The sequence below is a fragment of the Bradysia coprophila genome, assembly GCF_014529535.1.
Source record: "Bradysia coprophila strain Holo2 chromosome IV unlocalized genomic scaffold, BU_Bcop_v1 contig_5, whole genome shotgun sequence".
Lineage (NCBI taxonomy): Eukaryota > Metazoa > Arthropoda > Insecta > Diptera > Sciaridae > Bradysia > Bradysia coprophila.
Genome location: NW_023503374.1, coordinates 5,206,571 through 5,223,866, shown reverse-complemented (window position 1 = coordinate 5,223,866; position 17,296 = coordinate 5,206,571). Strand labels below are relative to the sequence as shown.

The window sequence follows — 17,296 nt, the reverse complement described above, 5'->3', positions numbered from 1 at the left end:
TTTTTACTGAACCATACCTACAGCCACCAGAATTCATCCAAAATAGACAGATTTTCGTAAATATGTCTATTTCCAGTGAACCATCCCTTGAGCCACCAGAATTCATCCCAAATAGAAAGATTTTCGTAAATCTGTCTATTTTTAGCAAACCATCCCTTGAGCCACCAGAACTCATCCAAAATAGACAGATTTTCGTAAATCTGTCTATTTCTAGTGAACCATACCTCCAGCCACCAGAATTCATCCAAAATAGACAGATTTTCGTAAATCTGTCTATTTTTAGTGAACCATACCTACAGCCACCAGAATTCACCCAAAATAGACAGATTTTCGTAAATCTGTCTATTTTTAGTGAACCATACCTACAGCCACCAGAATTCATCCCAAATAGACAGATTTTCGTAAATCTGTCTATTTCCAGTGAACCATCCCTTGAGCCACCAGAATTCATCCCAAATAGAAAGATTTTCGTAAATCTGTCTATTTTTAGCAAACCATCCCTTGAGCCACCAGAACTCATCCAAAATAGACAGATTTTCGTAAATCTGTCTATTTCTAGTGAACCATACCTACAGCCACCAGAATTCATCCAAAATAGACAGATTTTCATAAATCTGTCTATTTCCAGTGAACCATCCCTTGAGCCACCAGAATTCATCCCAAATAGAAAGATTTTCGTAAATCTGTCTATTTTTAGCAAACCATCCCTTGAGCCACCAGAACTCAGCCAAAATAGACAGATTTTCGTAAATCTGTCTATTTACAGTGAACCATCCATTGAGCCACCAGAATTAATCCCAAATAGACAGATTTTCGTAAATCTGTCTATTTCCAGTGAACCATCCCTTGAGCCACCAGAATTCATCCCAAATAGACAGATTTTCGTAAATCTGTCTATTTTTAGTGAACCATACCTACAGCCACCAGAATTCATCCCAAATAGACAGATTTTCGTAAATCTGTCTATTTCCAGTGAACCATCCCTTGAGCCACCAGAATTCATTCCAAATAGAAAGATTTTCGTAAATCTGTCTATTTTTAGCAAACCATCCCTTGAGCCACCAGAACTCAGCCAAAATAGACAGATTTTCGTAAATCTGTCTATTTACAGTGAACCATCCATTGAGCCACCAGAATTCATCCCAAATAGACAGATTTTCGTAAATCTGTCTATTTCCAGTGAACCATCCCTTGAGCCACCAGAATTCATCCCAAATAGACAGATTTTCGTAAATCTGTCTATTTTTAGTGAACCATACCTACAGCCACCAGAATTCATCCCAAATAGACAGATTTTCGTAAATCTGTCTATTTCCAGTGAACCATCCCTTGAGCCACCAGAATTCATTCCAAATAGAAAGATTTTCGTAAATCTGTCTATTTTTAGCAAACCATCCCTTGAGCCACCAGAACTCATCCAAAATAGACAGATTTTCGTAAATCTGTCTATTTCTAGTGAACCATACCTACAGCCACCAGAATTCATCCAAAATAGACAGATTTTCGTAAATCTGTCTATTTTTAGTGAACCATCCCTTGAACCACCAGAATTCATCCCAAATCGAAAGATTTTCGTAAATCTGTATATTTCCAGTGAACCATCCCTTGAGCCACCAGAACTCATCCAAAATAGACAGATTTTCGTAAATCTGTCTATTTTTAGTGAACCATACCTACAGCCACCAGAATTCATCCAAAATAGACAGATTTTCGTAAATCTGTCTATTTTTAGTGAACCATCCCTTGAACCACCAGAATTCATCCCAAATAGAAAGATTTTCGTAAATCTGTATATTTCCAGTGAACCATCCATTGAGCCATCAGAATTCATCCCAAATAGAAAGATTTTCGTAAATCTGTCTATTTCCAGTGAACCATCCCTTGAGCCACCAGAATTCATCCCAAATAGAAAGATTTTCGTAAATCTGTCTATTTCCAGTGAACCATCCCTTGAGCCATCAGAATTCATCCAAAATAGACAGATTTTCGTAAATCTGTCTATTTCTAGTGAACCATACCTACAGCCACCAGAATTCATCCAAAATAGACAGATTTTCGTAAATCTGTCTATTTCCAGTGAACCATCCCTTGAGCCACCAGAATTCATCCCAAATAGAAAGATTTTCGTAAATCTGTCTATTTTTAGCAAACCATCCCTTGAGCCACCAGAACTCAGCCAAAATAGACAGATTTTCGTAAATCTGTCTATTTCTAGTGAACCATACCTACAGCCACCAGAATTCATCCAAAATAGACAGATTTTCGTAAATCTGTCTATTTCCAGTGAACCATCCCTTGAACCACCAGAATTCATCCCAAATAGAAAGATTTTCGTAAATCTGTCTATTTTTAGCAAACCATCCCTTGAGCCACCAGAACTCAGCCAAAATAGACAGATTTTCGTAAATCTGTCTATTTACAGTGAACCATCCATTGAGCCACCAGAATTCATCCAAAATAGACAGATTTTCGTAAATCTGTCTATTTCTAGTGAACCATACCTACAGCCACCAGAATTCATCCAAAATAGACAGATTTTCGTAAATCTGTCTATTTTTAGTGAACCATACCTACAGCCACCAGAATTCATCCAAAATAGACAGATTTTCGTAAATATGTCTATTTTTAGTGAACCATCCCTTGAACCACCAGAATTCATCCCAAATAGAAAGATTTTCGTAAATATGTCTATTTCCAGTGAACCATCCCTTGAGCCACCAGAATTCATCCCAAATAGAAAGATTTTCGTAAATCTGTCTATTTTTAGCAAACCATCCCTTGAGCCACCAGACCTCATCCAAAATAGACAGATTTTCGTAAATCTGTCTATTTCTAGTGAACCATACCTACAGCCACCAGAATTCATCCAAAATAGACAGATTTTCGTAAATCTGTCTATTTTTAGTGAACCATCCCTTGAACCACCAGAATTCATCCCAAATAGAAAGATTTTCGTAAATCTGTATATTTCCAGTGAACCTTCCCTTGAGCCACCAGAACTCATCCAAAATAGACAGATTTTCGTAAATCTGTCTATTTTTAGTGAACCATACCTACAGCCACCAGAATTCATCCAAAATAGACAGATTTTCGTAAATCTGTCTATTTTTAGTGAACCATCCCTTGAACCACCAGAATTCATCCCAAATAGAAAGATTTTCGTAAATCTATATATTTCCAGTGAACCATCCCTTGAACCACCAGAATTCATCCAAAATAGACAGATTTTCGGAAATCTGTCTATTTTTAGTGAACCATCCCTTGAACCACCAGAATTCATCCAAAATAGACAGATTTTCGTAAATCTGTCTGTTTTTAGTGAACCATCCCTTGAACCACCAGAATTCATCCCAAATAGAAAGATTTTCGTAAATCTGTATATTTCCAGTGAACCATCCCTTGAGCCACCAGAATTCATCCAAAATAGACAGATTTTCGGAAATCTGTCTATTTTTAGTGAACCATCCCTTGAACCACCAGAATTCATCCAAAATAGACAGATTTTCGTAAATATGTCTATTTCCAGTGAACCATCCCTTGAGCCACCAGAATTCATCCCAAATAGAAAGATTTTCGTAAATCTGTCTATTTTTAGCAAACCATCCCTTGAGCCACCAGAACTCATCCAAAATAGACAGATTTTCGTAAATCTGTCTATTTCTAGTGAACCATACCTACAGCCACCAGAATTCATCCAAAATAGACAGATTTTCGTAAATCTGTCTATTTTTAGTGAACCATCCCTTGAACCACCAGAATTCATCCCAAATAGAAAGATTTTCGTAAATCTGTATATTTCCAGTGAACCATCCCTTGAGCCACCAGAACTCATCCAAAATAGACAGATTTTCGTAAATCTGTCTATTTTTAGTGAACCATACCTACAGCCACCAGAATTCATCCAAAATAGACAGATTTTCGTAAATCTGTCTATTTTTAGTGAACCATCCCTTGAACCACCAGAATTCATCCCAAATAGAAAGATTTTCGTAAATCTGTATATTTCCAGTGAACCATCCCTTGAACCACCAGAATTCATCCAAAATAGACAGATTTTCGGAAATCTGTCTATTTTTAGTGAACCATCCCTTGAACCACCAGAATTCATCCAAAATAGACAGATTTTCGTAAATCTGTCTATTTTTAGTGAACCATCCCTTGAACCACCAGAATTCATCCCAAATAGAAAGATTTTCGTAAATCTGTATATTTCCAGTGAACCATCCCTTGAGCCACCAGAATTCATCCAAAATAGACAGATTTTCGGAAATCTGTCTATTTTTAGTGAACCATCCCTTGAACCACCAGAATTCATCCAAAATAGACAGATTTTCGTAAATATGTCTATTTCCAGTGAACCATCCCTTGAGCCACCAGAATTCATCCAAAATAGACAGATTTTCGGAAATCTGTCTATTTTTAGTGAACCATCCCTTGAACCACCAGAATTCATCCAAAATAGACAGATTTTCGTAAATATGTCTATTTCCAGTGAACCATCCCTTGAGCCACCAGAACTCATCCAAAATAGACAGATTTTCGTAAATCTGTCTATTTCTAGTGAACCATACCTACAGCCACCAGAATTCATCCAAAATAGACAGATATTCGTAAATCTGTCTATTTTTAGTGAACCGTACCTACAGCCACCAGAAATCATCCAAAATAGACAGATTTTCGTAAATCTGTCTATTTTTAGTGAACCGTACCTACAGCCACCAGAAATCATCCCAAATAGACAGATTTTCGTAAATCTGTCTATTTCCAGTGAACCATCCCTTGAGCCACCAGAATTCATCCCAAATAGAAAGATTTTCGTAAATCTGTCTATTTTTACTGAACCATACCTACAGCCACCAGAATTCGTCCAAAATAGACAGATTTTCGTAAATCTGTCTATTTCCAGTGAACCATCCCTTGAGCCACCAGAACTCATCCAAAATAGACAGATTTTCGTAAATCTGTCTATTTCTAGTGAACCATACCTCCAGCCACCAGAAATCATCCAAAATAGACAGATTTTCGTAAATCTGTCTATTTTTAGTGAACCGTACCTACAGCCACCAGAAATCATCCAAAATAGACAGATTTTCGTAAATCTGTCTATTTTTAGTGAACCGTACCTACAGCCACCAGAAATCATCCCAAATAGACAGATTTTCGTAAATCTGTCTATTTCCAGTGAACCATCCCTTGAGCCACCAGAATTCATCCAAAATAGACAGATTTTCGTAAATCTGTCTATTTTTAGTGAACCGTACCTACAGCCACCAGAAATCATCCCAAATAGACAGATTTTCGTAAATCTGTCTATTTCCAGTGAACCATCCCTTGAGCCACCAGAATTCATCCCAAATAGAAAGATTTTCGTAAATCTGTCTATTTCCAGTGAACCATCCCTTGAGCCACCAGAATTCATCCCAAATAGAAAGATTTTCGTAAATCTGTCTATTTTTACTGAACCATACCTACAGCCACCAGAATTCGTCCAAAATAGACAGATTTTCGTAAATCTGTCTATTTCCAGTGAACCATCCCTTGAGCCACCAGAATTCATCCCAAATAGAAAGATTTTCGTAAATCTGTCTATTTTTACTGAACCATACCTACAGCCACCAGAATTCGTCCAAAATAGACAGATTTTCGTAAATCTGTCTATTTCCAGTGAACCATCCCTTGAGCCACCAGAATTCATCCCAAATAGAAAGATTTTCGTAAATCTGTCTATTTTTACTGAACCATACCTACAGCCACCAGAAATCATCCCAAATAGACAGATTTTCGTAAATCTGTCTATTTCCAGTGAACCATCCCTTGAGCCACCAGAATTCATCCCAAATAGAAAGATTTTCGTAAATCTGTCTATTTTTACTGAACCATACCTACAGCCACCAGAATTCGTCCAAAATAGACAGATTTTCGTAAATCTGTCTATTTCCAGTGAACCATCCCTTGAGCCACCAGAACTCATCCAAAATAGACAGATTTTCGTAAATCTGTCTATTTCTAGTGAACCATACCTCCAGCCACCAGAAATCATCCAAAATAGACAGATTTTCGTAAATCTGTCTATTTTTAGTGAACCGTACCTACAGCCACCAGAAATCATCCAAAATAGACAGATTTTCGTAAATCTGTCTATTTTTAGTGAACCGTACCTACAGCCACCAGAAATCATCCCAAATAGACAGATTTTCGTAAATCTGTCTATTTCCAGTGAACCATCCCTTGAGCCACCAGAATTCATCCAAAATAGACAGATTTTCGTAAATCTGTCTATTTTTAGTGAACCGTACCTACAGCCACCAGAAATCATCCCAAATAGACAGATTTTCGTAAATCTGTCTATTTCCAGTGAACCATCCCTTGAGCCACCAGAATTCATCCCAAATAGAAAGATTTTCGTAAATCTGTCTATTTCCAGTGAACCATCCCTTGAGCCACCAGAATTCATCCCAAATAGAAAGATTTTCGTAAATCTGTCTATTTTTACTGAACCATACCTACAGCCACCAGAATTCGTCCAAAATAGACAGATTTTCGTAAATCTGTCTATTTCCAGTGAACCATCCCTTGAGCCACCAGAACTCATCCAAAATAGACAGATTTTCGTAAATCTGTCTATTTCTAGTGAACCATACCTCCAGCCACCAGAAATCATCCAAAATAGACAGATTTTCGTAAATCTGTCTATTTTTAGTGAACCGTACCTACAGCCACCAGAAATCATCCAAAATAGACAGATTTTCGTAAATCTGTCTATTTTTAGTGAACCGTACCTACAGCCACCAGAAATCATCCCAAATAGACAGATTTTCGTAAATCTGTCTATTTCCAGTGAACCATCCCTTGAGCCACCAGAATTCATCCCAAATAGAAAGATTTTCGTAAATCTGTCTATTTTACTAAACCATCCCTTGAGCCACCAAAATTCATCCAAAATAGACAATTTTCGTAAATCTGTCTATTTTTAATTAATTAATTGTAATTTAGATATTTTACCTCCAATGTGATGCGAAAATTCATTTTTAGCAAGGGGCCCGCAAAAGAAAAATTTACTTTCGCGCACTTAAGAGGTAAAATAACTTACATAATTGTGCGGAAGTATGTAATCTACTAATTATTTAAAAACTTGAGCTTTTCGAATAAAATTGGTTTAACTTTGTCCTGGGGTGGTATCTAGGGTGTTTTCTAAAAAGATTTTTTTATGATGCTCATCAAAATGTGGACTTAATCAATTGTTATGTTACTACGGAAATTGTTACCACCCATAAACCGACCACGTAAATTTTTCTACTCCATCGTTCGCAGTTCCGGACCCCAGGACTTTGAGTATTTTCAAACGTTTTTTTAACGATTCAAGTCTAAACTTTCGAGATGGTAGTGAGTTCTTCCTTCAAATTTCTTTACCTCACATTGTCCACTATCTAAAATCAGATCAAAACGTCGAGGATTCAGATTTTTTTTGGTTGGTTTGTTGATTTTTGATGTAGTTAACGTCAGTGAAGGTCAATTCCCCAAGTTTAGTGGGTAGAACCCAGTTCTAGAAATCAGGGATTCCAGTCTATTTACGACTCCGATATACTTTGCCTACGAGGACGTGGTGAAATTTTAGGAACTGAACCATACTCCATTGCGCCATCTCTAAATCCATAAAGAAGCCCAAAGAACCTAGGGGAATCCACACTACTCCGGAGTTCTGCTGATGGTAGAGCGCGTGAAGTGACGCAATTGATCTTCATTTTCAATTAACTTTATTTAAATTTGTTCGACAGTGTTCCTTCTACAGATACTGTACTGTACTAGTGGTGTTTCAGTCGATATTTTTAAGCAAGTTGGCAGATCATGACAACGGTGCGGTTACGAATTTTAATGAAATGGTGCATGAGACATAGAATTCAAAGGCTATGGTCCTAGGGCGGTTCTGCAAACGAATATAGCCATGAGACACGAGACATAAATTTTTTTCCGTATTTTAATTCGTGAAATAGAAAACAAAAATGTGAACATTTTAACATCGACACTAATCTGTAGCTACGGCTGTAATCTTAACATAATCAGACAAATCATTCGCCAGCAATTTTATCGTTTTCTCGAAAATTTCGGCATCCAAGAAAATCTGAAGATTTCGCTGCTTGCGTAGGCGCAGATAGTTGACCCTCCCAACTACGTCGACATGTTCGCATCCGGATACTGTGAGTTGTTTCAGATTCAATTTATCAATTATGATTTTTGTGATGTCTTCGAATGTTATCTCATCACAGTCGAGGAAAGTGAGCTTTTCGACGTTGTCCAGTTGTTCCGACAGAATGTTGATTGTATTCTGATCGAACGAAGATACGCACTCGAATTGTAACTCTTTCAGCCGTGAAAAATTGCATATCGCACGAGCCATTGCTTCGAACACAAATGGGGACATGATGCTTAAATGCTCCAGTTGGTTCTTCTCAGCAAGATTTTGCAGAAGTGACGAGATGTTAGCGTCTGCTTCATTATCGAAATATTCGATTTTAAGTTGTTTTAGATGATCCAATCGGCACAAATGGTTCAGTTTGTCGGTTGTAACGGAGATGTTGAACGAAAATGACTTCAAATGCACCAATGTCTCACACATTTCCTCCAATACGTCATCGTTTTCCAAATCCTTCAAGGTCACAGACCGTATGTTCGCGTTTTTGCACCACCACGACATACTCTTACGCAGTTCCAGCTCTTCACTGTTGATATGAACTTCCGACAAATTTTCACAATGATCCAGTAGCAACTCTATCTGACCCTGGTCATGGAACGAATCCAGTACGATTACGTTCACATTTTTCACAATTTTTTCAAGGCACTTAACGTCGTCCATGGTAACACTCTTATCGTAATTGAGACATAATGAAATTGATTTCAATCGTTCATTGGCAAATAGACCGATCATCGCTAATAGATCCGCGCACGAACAGTATGGCTGATATAAACTTTCCAGGACCAACGAGTTGATGAGTTTTCCGAAATGCTTCAGTGTCCATAGGTCGGCTACCATGCTACCACGCCGTATTGTCAACGTTTTGTCTCCGTACAACTGAAAGCTACGGTCTGCTAGTTCACTCAACCGTCTGCAAGTGTCTTTGACACTGCCTAAATCGACCAATGGGATGAAACGTAACAAGTGAAGTAGACAGTCATCGTTTAGTGACAGTAATATTCCAGCTTCGGAGTCAGCTTTCTGCGGTGGGAATTCACAAATCTGTTTGGAGAACAAATATCGGTTAGTTTCAGTGCAGCGAGATCACAACTTGTAAAAATGGAATCGGAGTTACAGTAAGACATTTCAATTTGTGGAACTACAATAGCTACCGTTTCCTGATTGATGGTTTACTCATTATCCCAGTACTTACCGTTCCTTCTGGGTCTTTTGATTTATTGGCACCAACGGCAGCTTCATTCAATTCCGACTTAATGCAATCCAAATACTGAGCAGTTATCCGCTCACACACTATCAACGCCCTCTTAGCACTCACTTTGACGGCAATGTAATGAACCTGAGCACATGTACCAATGCTGATCATCCGAATCACTGCTTCCTCACAAATGCCAAACAACGTATGCAAATCGTATTTATATGACGCCTCCAACAGTGTCAATGCAATGTCGATGCTGTCGATATGAACGTGGTTCGTGTAAATCCATCGCACCAGGACGAGCTCGTCCCTTTTTTTGAGTCCGGACCAAACTGGAAGTGAAATTTTGTTTCAGTTGACCAAAATGTTGCTGAATGAGTCGATTGCAAAATTGTTACAGTTCGATGCAAGGGCCTGCAATTTTTCACTTCGACTGATCAAAATGTAATTGTGTGCTGGCCAGGTCCATATGGTCGTGTCGAAGAAATCCATGTATTCCTTGATGCCGACCAATGATTTACCCAGTTTGCTGCAATCTTCATCTATCTTTCGCTTGCGTCGGAGCAAATCCATCAGCTCGTCACGCAAAGGCTTTAATCGGGGCTGTAATTGTCATTGTTTATTGTTAAATATGGAGTGTAATGAAATGGTAGATCGTATCGCTAATTCCCTTACTGATGCAGTGGGTAGCCGTCAGAAAAGCAACTTTTAAGACGAAACTCTTAAGCCGAGCCGATGAACAATGTAATTAAACTAAGTAAATTGATCTCAGTGAGGGATTCTTTTGAAAAACCGCCGACCAAAATCGGACGCATTTTTTAGTTCAATTTTTATATGTTCCCAGAAAGGCATTCGACCCCAGAAGATAAAACTACTTTCAAAACGAGCCGTCAGTACAGTCTGAGCGTTTGCTGCGTCTGAGCCCCGTACGAATCCGTACATCTATTGCGCACGTGACCCTAGTTCGTCCGTCGCCCTACTCTTACCGTCTACCCGTAAACGTCGGTAAAGTAAAATTCTTATGACATTTGTATGTCTTAAAAATTGCGCATAGCGCAATTACGAAGCCCCGTACGATGTTCCTTTAAACCGTAACACAAATTTAAAATCGACCTAAAATTTCCTCAGTTCTATATTAACCTATATTTACATATAAATAAACAATTTACTGATAAATATGCTAGTATATAGCTCAAAATAACTATCTATACCGTTATATAGCTCAATATATATATATAGTTATATATAGATATCCATATTTGGGATCCTTGAAACACCCAACACACGTAACTACTCACTTCCCACTGATCAGTGACTTTGTAATTATCATTTTCACCTATTTATATTGATTTTACAAAAATCCAAAATGGCGGCCGACGGCCATTTTGTTAGGAGGTGAAAAGTAGTACGGCTGCTTTATATTCGCTAGTACCTGTCAAACAAAAAAATCATGAAATTCGGTCAAAGTTTACTCGAGATATTAATAAAAAAACACCATTTTCACTGTACGGCCGAGTAGCCGGATATGAGCTCACTCCAAGGGACCTAGCTCACGCTCCGGTCAACCTAATTTCATAAACTTTTTTTCCCTGATTGGTACGGTCAATGTATATCTAATTTATCTAATAAAGCAAAATCCATCAAAATCCGTTCAAATTTGGCCAACCTACAATTAAAAACGGCTTGCCGCCCTGTACCTAGTTCACACCAAGGGGTCTAACTCACGAGTCGGTCATCCAATTTCCATAAACTTTTATTTTGTCGATAGGTATTGTAAATACCTTTCATTTGATGTATCACTTACCAGTGTAGCCTTTAAATGGAGAGAAATCTTTGGAAAGCGTTAAAGCACTTATGGGAGGGGTCGACCCAAAATGGCCCATCTTCGAACTTAGAAACACAAGTTCAACTACCTTTCAGGGGAAAAAAAATTTTGAAATAGGATTTGATTTACTCAAGATATCGACGTGACGGACAGACAGACGGACAGACAAAATTTTTATTGCGGATTCGTCATCTATGAACATAGACAAACACTTTGCCCTTACCGTCTGCTTCGAATTCCATCAATTACACACGGCATCGTAATCCTATAAGCTCCTTCGTACTTCGTACGGGGCTAAAGATTCTTAGAAGCTTGTGTGGCTAGTCGGAGGTGATCAAAAACCGAAAACTTACACTTTTGTTACAGAAATTTCTCGAGGTGCACGGCACTTACGTAGTCGTGTGGGCTGTCATTGGAAAGGTCATTTTATTTATTTCAGGGCAAATAGAGTCTTACGGAAGTTTGGTAGCATCTACGATGAAATATGAGCACTTAAACATTTCAACTTCTCATATTTCATCGTAGGTGCTTTCAAACCACCATAAGACCCTATTTGCACCGAGCGTACGTGTAATTACCTTTCTAATGACAACCCACACGACCATGCACGTTTCGTGTACCTCGCGAAATTTCGATAAGAAAAGTGTGAGTTTTCAATCGTTTGAACTGAACACATCTCAGTGTGGATGAATTTTAAACTCAATGAGACCCTATCTGCCCCGGAAGTACATGTAATTCTAATGACACCCTATACGATCCTATATGTTTCGTGTACCTCGAGTAATTTCTGTAATAAAAGTGCATGTTTTCGGTTTTTGATCACCTTACACTAGGCACACAAGCTTCGAAGAATATTTTTGAAAGTAATTTTGGCTTCTAGGGTGGAATACCTTGCTCGGCACATATAAAAATACCACTGGAAAATGCGTCCGATTTCGGTCGTCTGTTTTTCAGAAGAAACCCTCAGTATCCAATTTACCGATTTACTCTAGCTAGCCTCGACACTGCGTGCAAATCCAACTGAAACTGGTATCATGCACGACTCCTATTGACTTACCGACTCAAACTTCTCCAAATCCACGTCAATTAAAGACGGCGTTTTTAAGTCATCTTCTTTATCAATTTGAATATCTTGCTCTCCGCTTGAATCATCATCAAATGTTGATCTCCATTCCGTACATTTGTCCATGAGCATTTTGGCATTTACTTCTCTTGCAATTTTATAGAATTCCCTCGAACAGTCTTCATTGATTGCAGTTAAAAGTTTGCTTTCGCAGGCCGCAAAAAGGGTAGGCAACGCCAAATTATGTGCGGCACGCAACACACCCAGTGTTACTGAATCATTGTCCGACACGACCTCATTCGTGTAAAACCATCGAAGTAAAACGATTCCGATGCTTGATTCGTAGGATGTCCAGTCTTCAATGGAGAGTTAAACACTAGTTAGATGAAACATATTCGTTGTTTAAATGCTCTCTGCAGGAAGCATACCCAATTCATCAACTCCTGTCGAAATTATCTTAGCTAAAGCATCACATCGAAAACTTATAACGTATTTGTGGCCCGGCAGAATCATGTCACGTAAAACAATTTGGATGTCAGCTACAAACTCCTCCGTTATGCTTGCAAAAGTGTCCACATTTCGTGCAAGCATTTTTTCGACATTGGCCATAGATTTGTTTAACTCATCCATGTGGGGACGTACCTCTTCAATGTTCATTTTGGTTTGATTCGTTTCCTCGCAAAATAAAATTGTAAAAATTTTCAGCTCAAGCACGCGGTAACCTATTATTGCCTTTTGTAAATAAAAACAACGGGGAACAACGAAAAAAACATTGAGGATTTGATGATGATACAAAAAAAAGTGGAATGCTACGGTTTATCAAAGTGTAAGTTGACTGTTGACGCTGTTGACTCCAAACTTCACTGTTTCTTCTGTGTCATTTTACTTTTTGTTGCACAGATTATCATTCATTTCGTGTGTGTCGTTAGCGTCAGGGTCGTAAGAGCCGTAACCAGTTGCAGGGTCTCTACTTCTAGAGGAAAATCTCTTTTGATTTCAATTTTCATTGTCGCCTATTTACACCTTAATAGGCAGTACTCTATTTATGTTAAATCTTGTGAATTTGTAGTTGGAAAGTTGGTTTTTTCTGAACTATTCCGACTTTCACACTTATAATTAAATTCACAATTCAAGCTCATTTCCAAATACGAAGTTTAATCTTGTAAGTTATGGCAGTCACTCATTTTCGTGGTACCACTTCATAGGAGTTTCTGTTTCTAAATTTTAATTTGAATAGTCAACAGCAATGACCAAAATAAGCGATGCCGACGGTTAACCTGACACAGACAGCGAGCATATTTATAGTTGTACTAGTCAAACTATTACTTCAGGAACCTTTTACTTCATTTTGTTTTGAACATGCTTTTTGCATCGAAACTTTTTGTCATGAAGTGACAGTTTTGACATTGACATTTTTGACGTTGTCAATTTTGAAATCTGAAAAATTTCGTCATAACCTCAATTGAAAACGTGAACTGTATACAAAACTTAAAATTTTGAACTATAATAATACTTTTACTATAATACTCTCGATAATACTGGTTTAACCAAAAAAATTGAGTCGCCTAAGGTCACCATTCAAAAGGTTTCAAGCCATTCATCTTCAAGTTGCGTTATTTGAAGTCTTACCTTACTTTATTCTTAAGATCACTAAGACTAGATCTTACCTTCCTTTTCACTTGGATCGTCATTTTATCCTTCTAACATCTACTAAAGAAATAAGTTGAAAATTGCTGGTCAAGTTTTCGTCAGTCATCAAAAGTTTCGTTGAGTCCAATTTTCCAGACTGTTCAATATGAATTTACTTGGATAGGTATTTTCATAGCGGATCCAGGACTCTATCTATAGTTATGAATATGAAACTCTTCATTTGTGTCTTTGAACACTTTATATTTCGCTCAAGTTTCATGAAAATTAGAAATTATTTCCTGCTGCTCAGATATGATCCTTTGCAAATAATGATATTCAACCTTCAGTCGATCCAATTCCATTTTTCGTTCCGAAATTTTCGCCTAATGAAGAAGTGAATCGAAATGAACCCTCAATTGCAAATTTACGGAAATGTATCTACCTGTAAGTCTCTTTGTTCCGTTTGCCGTTGCTTCGATATAGTTTTCAATAAATTCTTCGCCCCGATAGCCATCATTTTGTGAGTGTCCACCTCTTTAGCAAACTTTGCAGACACTTTGATGAATTCATTCGTGATTTTTTGGAATTCACTCAGTTCTGTTAAGGACAAGATAGCCACAATTATTGCTTGGAAAATATCAGAGCTCGTAATATGACTCACGTTCAACATAGTCAGAACTTTCACTTCTCAGGTCGTTAGTTTCGGTTGTAATTTCGGGATTGAGAACTCGTAACACATAAATATCATCAAAATAGATACCGCGATTGGATAAGTCGTCAGACATTTTAAAGACTGGAAATTCAATTCAAAATATTGATTTCGTTTCCCATAGCAACTCATTTGCAACACAAAATTATTTTCGAACATCGAACCGCCCCAAATCACTCAACGCAAAGATTGGAAAAGTGAACCATTCCGAAACGTCAAACGAACATATTATATTATGTTTTGATGGTTGACTACGCCCCTGACCAGTGAATAATCAGTCATTTTTAGTTTGAATAGAAGAAACATATTTCCATAAACTAATTCCAATAATTTGTGTGTCTGCTATCAAAACAGCGAAAACTGGAGTCTAAAGTGGCGGACGAAATGTCGGGTGATCAGAAAACTGTTATCAAAGGTGGTCCATCGCAGTATGTAAAGCTAAATGTTGGTGGTCACTTGTTCTATGTAAGTTCCAGCAGTCTCATCCCAATAATAATTTGTCGAATTAAATTAAAATTTTCGGGGAAATTCAAATCAAAAACATTCATTTTCGAGGAATTAATCGTTTGCGCAATTTTCGGTGCAGGAATTCGCTTTGTGTAAAATTTGGTGAAAATTATTAATCATTTCTAAAGTGTCAACTCAAAAGACCCACTGCGAAGACCAACCTGAACATTCCTGGAGGTTGAACGAGTGACGTGAAGTTAAGACATTCATATTCCTCAAGCGATTACTCTTATTAGTCTAAGGCAAATTTGTTCCGTCTTGGCAAACCAGAAGACTACTAGCAGTAGTAGGTCTTCGTAGGTCATTTTGGTCTTCGTAAGCCATTTACAGACTGTATGGTGTACAGTACTAAATGGTGATGTGCCTACAAGAGAAATGCACATTGAGGGTTTGAAGTACTGGATGTTCTTTACCTCAGCTATATTGTAATGACACATTTCACTTCCCTCGGGCTTCAAACAACTCGTGAAAACAATCGACCAACACAAATACGTAAATAACTTTCCCAGTTATGCGACGGCAGTGCCTTCGGTTTTGCAACTCAGTTTTCACTTTAAATTCGTGTAAAAGTTAGTGAATTGGAAACTGCATCGTTCGATCAATAACTTCCACTCCTCTATGTTGTTCTTGTTTCCAATTTCGATGTCAACGTTCAACGCAATGAACTCTAATTCAGTCAACCAATTCATTCGTTTCATTCCAGACAACCATTGGTACCTTGACGAAGACAGAGAACACAATGTTGAAAGCAATGTTCGGGGGTGGTATGGAAGTGTTAACTGACTCTGAAGGTGATTATATTTCAAGAAACTGCGGCCCGATTAACTAACTGAAAAATTACCCAAAAAAATCCAATTTCAGGATGGATATTGATCGATCGCTGTGGTAAGCATTTCGGAGTCATTCTGAATTTCTTACGTGACGGAAGCGTTGCACTGCCAGAATCATCCCGGGGCATTTCGGAACTGCATGCCGAGGCGAAATACTATTGCATTTTGGACTTGGCCGATTTCTGTGACAGGGCCCTACAAAATAAGCAAAAGGAACCCGAACCGATCTGCCGCGTACCGTTGATAACATCGCAGAAAGAGGAGCAATTACTGATAAGTTCGTCGCAGAAGGTACGTTGAACTTTCGCTGTGGAGTGACATTGGAAATGGAATTAATTTGTGTTTTATAGCCGGTGGTCAAGTTGCTTATTAACCGGCACAACAACAAGTATTCGTATACGCACACATCTGACGACAATCTGTTGAAAAACATTGAACTGTTTGACAAATTATCGCTGCGATTTAGTGGACGAATTTTATTCATAAAGGATGTGATTGGATCGAGTGAAATATGTTGTTGGTCGTACTATGGAAATGGAAGGCGGGTGGCAGAAGTGTGCTGTAAGTAACAGTATTAACGATTCAGTGAACTTTGTGCTGATGATTTAAATGCAATTTACTTTAGGCACAAGCATCGTATATGCGGCTACCCAAAAGCACACAAAAGTTGAATTTCCCGAAGCTCGAATCTACGAAGAGACACTGCAAATTTTGCTGTACGAAGACCGTAATATTCCGGATCAAGAATTGTTGCAAGCCACAGCATCGGTACGAGGCATTGGAACGGGCATTTCGACATACACTAGCGACGAGGAAGAGGTTCCGTTAGCACTGCGTTTGAAGCACAGCAACTCGTGATACGGACGCCAGTTTATTGTTACACGATTTTTGCCAAAGAAAAAATAATTTATTTAAGATGATGGTATGAGATCAGCTAAAGACAAATAATCACAGGCGCGGTGCGCTTCTTCTATGATGGCTACTACTAACATATCTGAAACAGTATCAATTTGACGAGAGGATAAAATGAAATATGCATAAAGACAATCCGGTTTTTTTTTATCATAAATGGAAAACAAAATGACAGTCAACAGTTTCAAGCTTCAAAGCTTTTACAATACGAACGGAAAATAAGAAAATTTAATAAATGTAACAGGAAATAATCAAACAACCAGGTGTCGTTTTGAATTTGTCCAATTTAATTGCATCAAGGGATAGAGAATCATCGAGATGATAGACTTGAGAAAGTTACAAGGTCTTGACAAGATCTATGCTTGGAGAGGAGCGTCAACTTGTAAGTTAAAAACCGTTTTATTGATTTTATAAAATGCATGCGCTGGAAGCAAT

At 38.0% G+C, this 17,296-nt stretch overlaps 3 protein-coding genes across 3 annotated transcripts; 1 reads left to right on the top strand and 2 right to left on the bottom strand.

The window, feature by feature from the left end:
* Positions 1–7,960: 7,960 nt before the first annotated feature.
* Positions 7,961–13,216, bottom strand: LOC119071722. The gene is made up of 5 exons (XM_037176739.1): positions 12,703–13,216; positions 12,269–12,630; positions 9,785–9,989; positions 9,384–9,718; positions 7,961–9,232 (listed from the first exon to the last, which is right to left on the bottom strand). The coding sequence occupies exons 1-5, from the start codon at positions 12,929–12,931 to the stop codon at positions 8,024–8,026; spliced, it is 2,340 nt and encodes a 779-aa protein (XP_037032634.1). The 5' UTR covers positions 12,932–13,216; the 3' UTR covers positions 7,961–8,023.
* Positions 13,217–14,143: 927 nt separating this feature from the next.
* On the bottom strand, positions 14,144–14,723 carry LOC119071816 (intraflagellar transport protein 20 homolog). The gene is made up of 3 exons (XM_037176885.1): positions 14,565–14,723; positions 14,346–14,500; positions 14,144–14,286 (listed from the first exon to the last, which is right to left on the bottom strand). The coding sequence occupies exons 1-3, from the start codon at positions 14,686–14,688 to the stop codon at positions 14,173–14,175; spliced, it is 393 nt and encodes a 130-aa protein (XP_037032780.1). The 5' UTR covers positions 14,689–14,723; the 3' UTR covers positions 14,144–14,172.
* A 136-nt stretch (positions 14,724–14,859) lies between these two features.
* Positions 14,860–17,117, top strand: LOC119071784 (BTB/POZ domain-containing adapter for CUL3-mediated RhoA degradation protein 3). The gene is made up of 5 exons (XM_037176844.1): positions 14,860–15,077; positions 15,823–15,910; positions 15,981–16,240; positions 16,300–16,510; positions 16,575–17,117. The coding sequence occupies exons 1-5, from the start codon at positions 14,997–14,999 to the stop codon at positions 16,805–16,807; spliced, it is 873 nt and encodes a 290-aa protein (XP_037032739.1). The 5' UTR covers positions 14,860–14,996; the 3' UTR covers positions 16,808–17,117.
* Positions 17,118–17,296: the final 179 nt, after the last annotated feature.

What these genes read in the sequence shown, in the direction of transcription:
- LOC119071722 (XM_037176739.1), bottom strand. Translation starts at nt 12,931, where the DNA reads ATGAACATTGAAGAGGTACGTCCCCACATGGATGAGTTAAACAAATCT. An exon ending in ATTTGGAGAAGTTTGAGTCG is followed by an intron (nt 9,990 to 12,268) that starts GTAAGTCAATAG and finishes TGACAATTACAG; the next exon opens with CCCCGATTAAAGCCTTTGCG. An exon ending in GCAGGCCCTTGCATCGAACT is followed by an intron (nt 9,719 to 9,784) that starts GTAACAATTTTG and finishes TTTCACTTCCAG; the next exon opens with TTTGGTCCGGACTCAAAAAA.
- LOC119071816 (XM_037176885.1), bottom strand. Translation starts at nt 14,688, where the DNA reads ATGTCTGACGACTTATCCAATCGCGGTATCTATTTTGATGATATTTAT. An exon ending in AAGTTCTGACTATGTTGAAC is followed by an intron (nt 14,501 to 14,564) that starts GTGAGTCATATT and finishes TGTCCTTAACAG; the next exon opens with AACTGAGTGAATTCCAAAAA. An exon ending in CGGAACAAAGAGACTTACAG is followed by an intron (nt 14,287 to 14,345) that starts GTAGATACATTT and finishes CTTCTTCATTAG; the next exon opens with GCGAAAATTTCGGAACGAAA.
- LOC119071784 (XM_037176844.1), top strand. Translation starts at nt 14,997, where the DNA reads ATGTCGGGTGATCAGAAAACTGTTATCAAAGGTGGTCCATCGCAGTAT. An exon ending in TTGGTGGTCACTTGTTCTAT is followed by an intron (nt 15,078 to 15,822) that starts GTAAGTTCCAGC and finishes GTTTCATTCCAG; the next exon opens with ACAACCATTGGTACCTTGAC. An exon ending in GCGGGTGGCAGAAGTGTGCT is followed by an intron (nt 16,511 to 16,574) that starts GTAAGTAACAGT and finishes AATTTACTTTAG; the next exon opens with GCACAAGCATCGTATATGCG.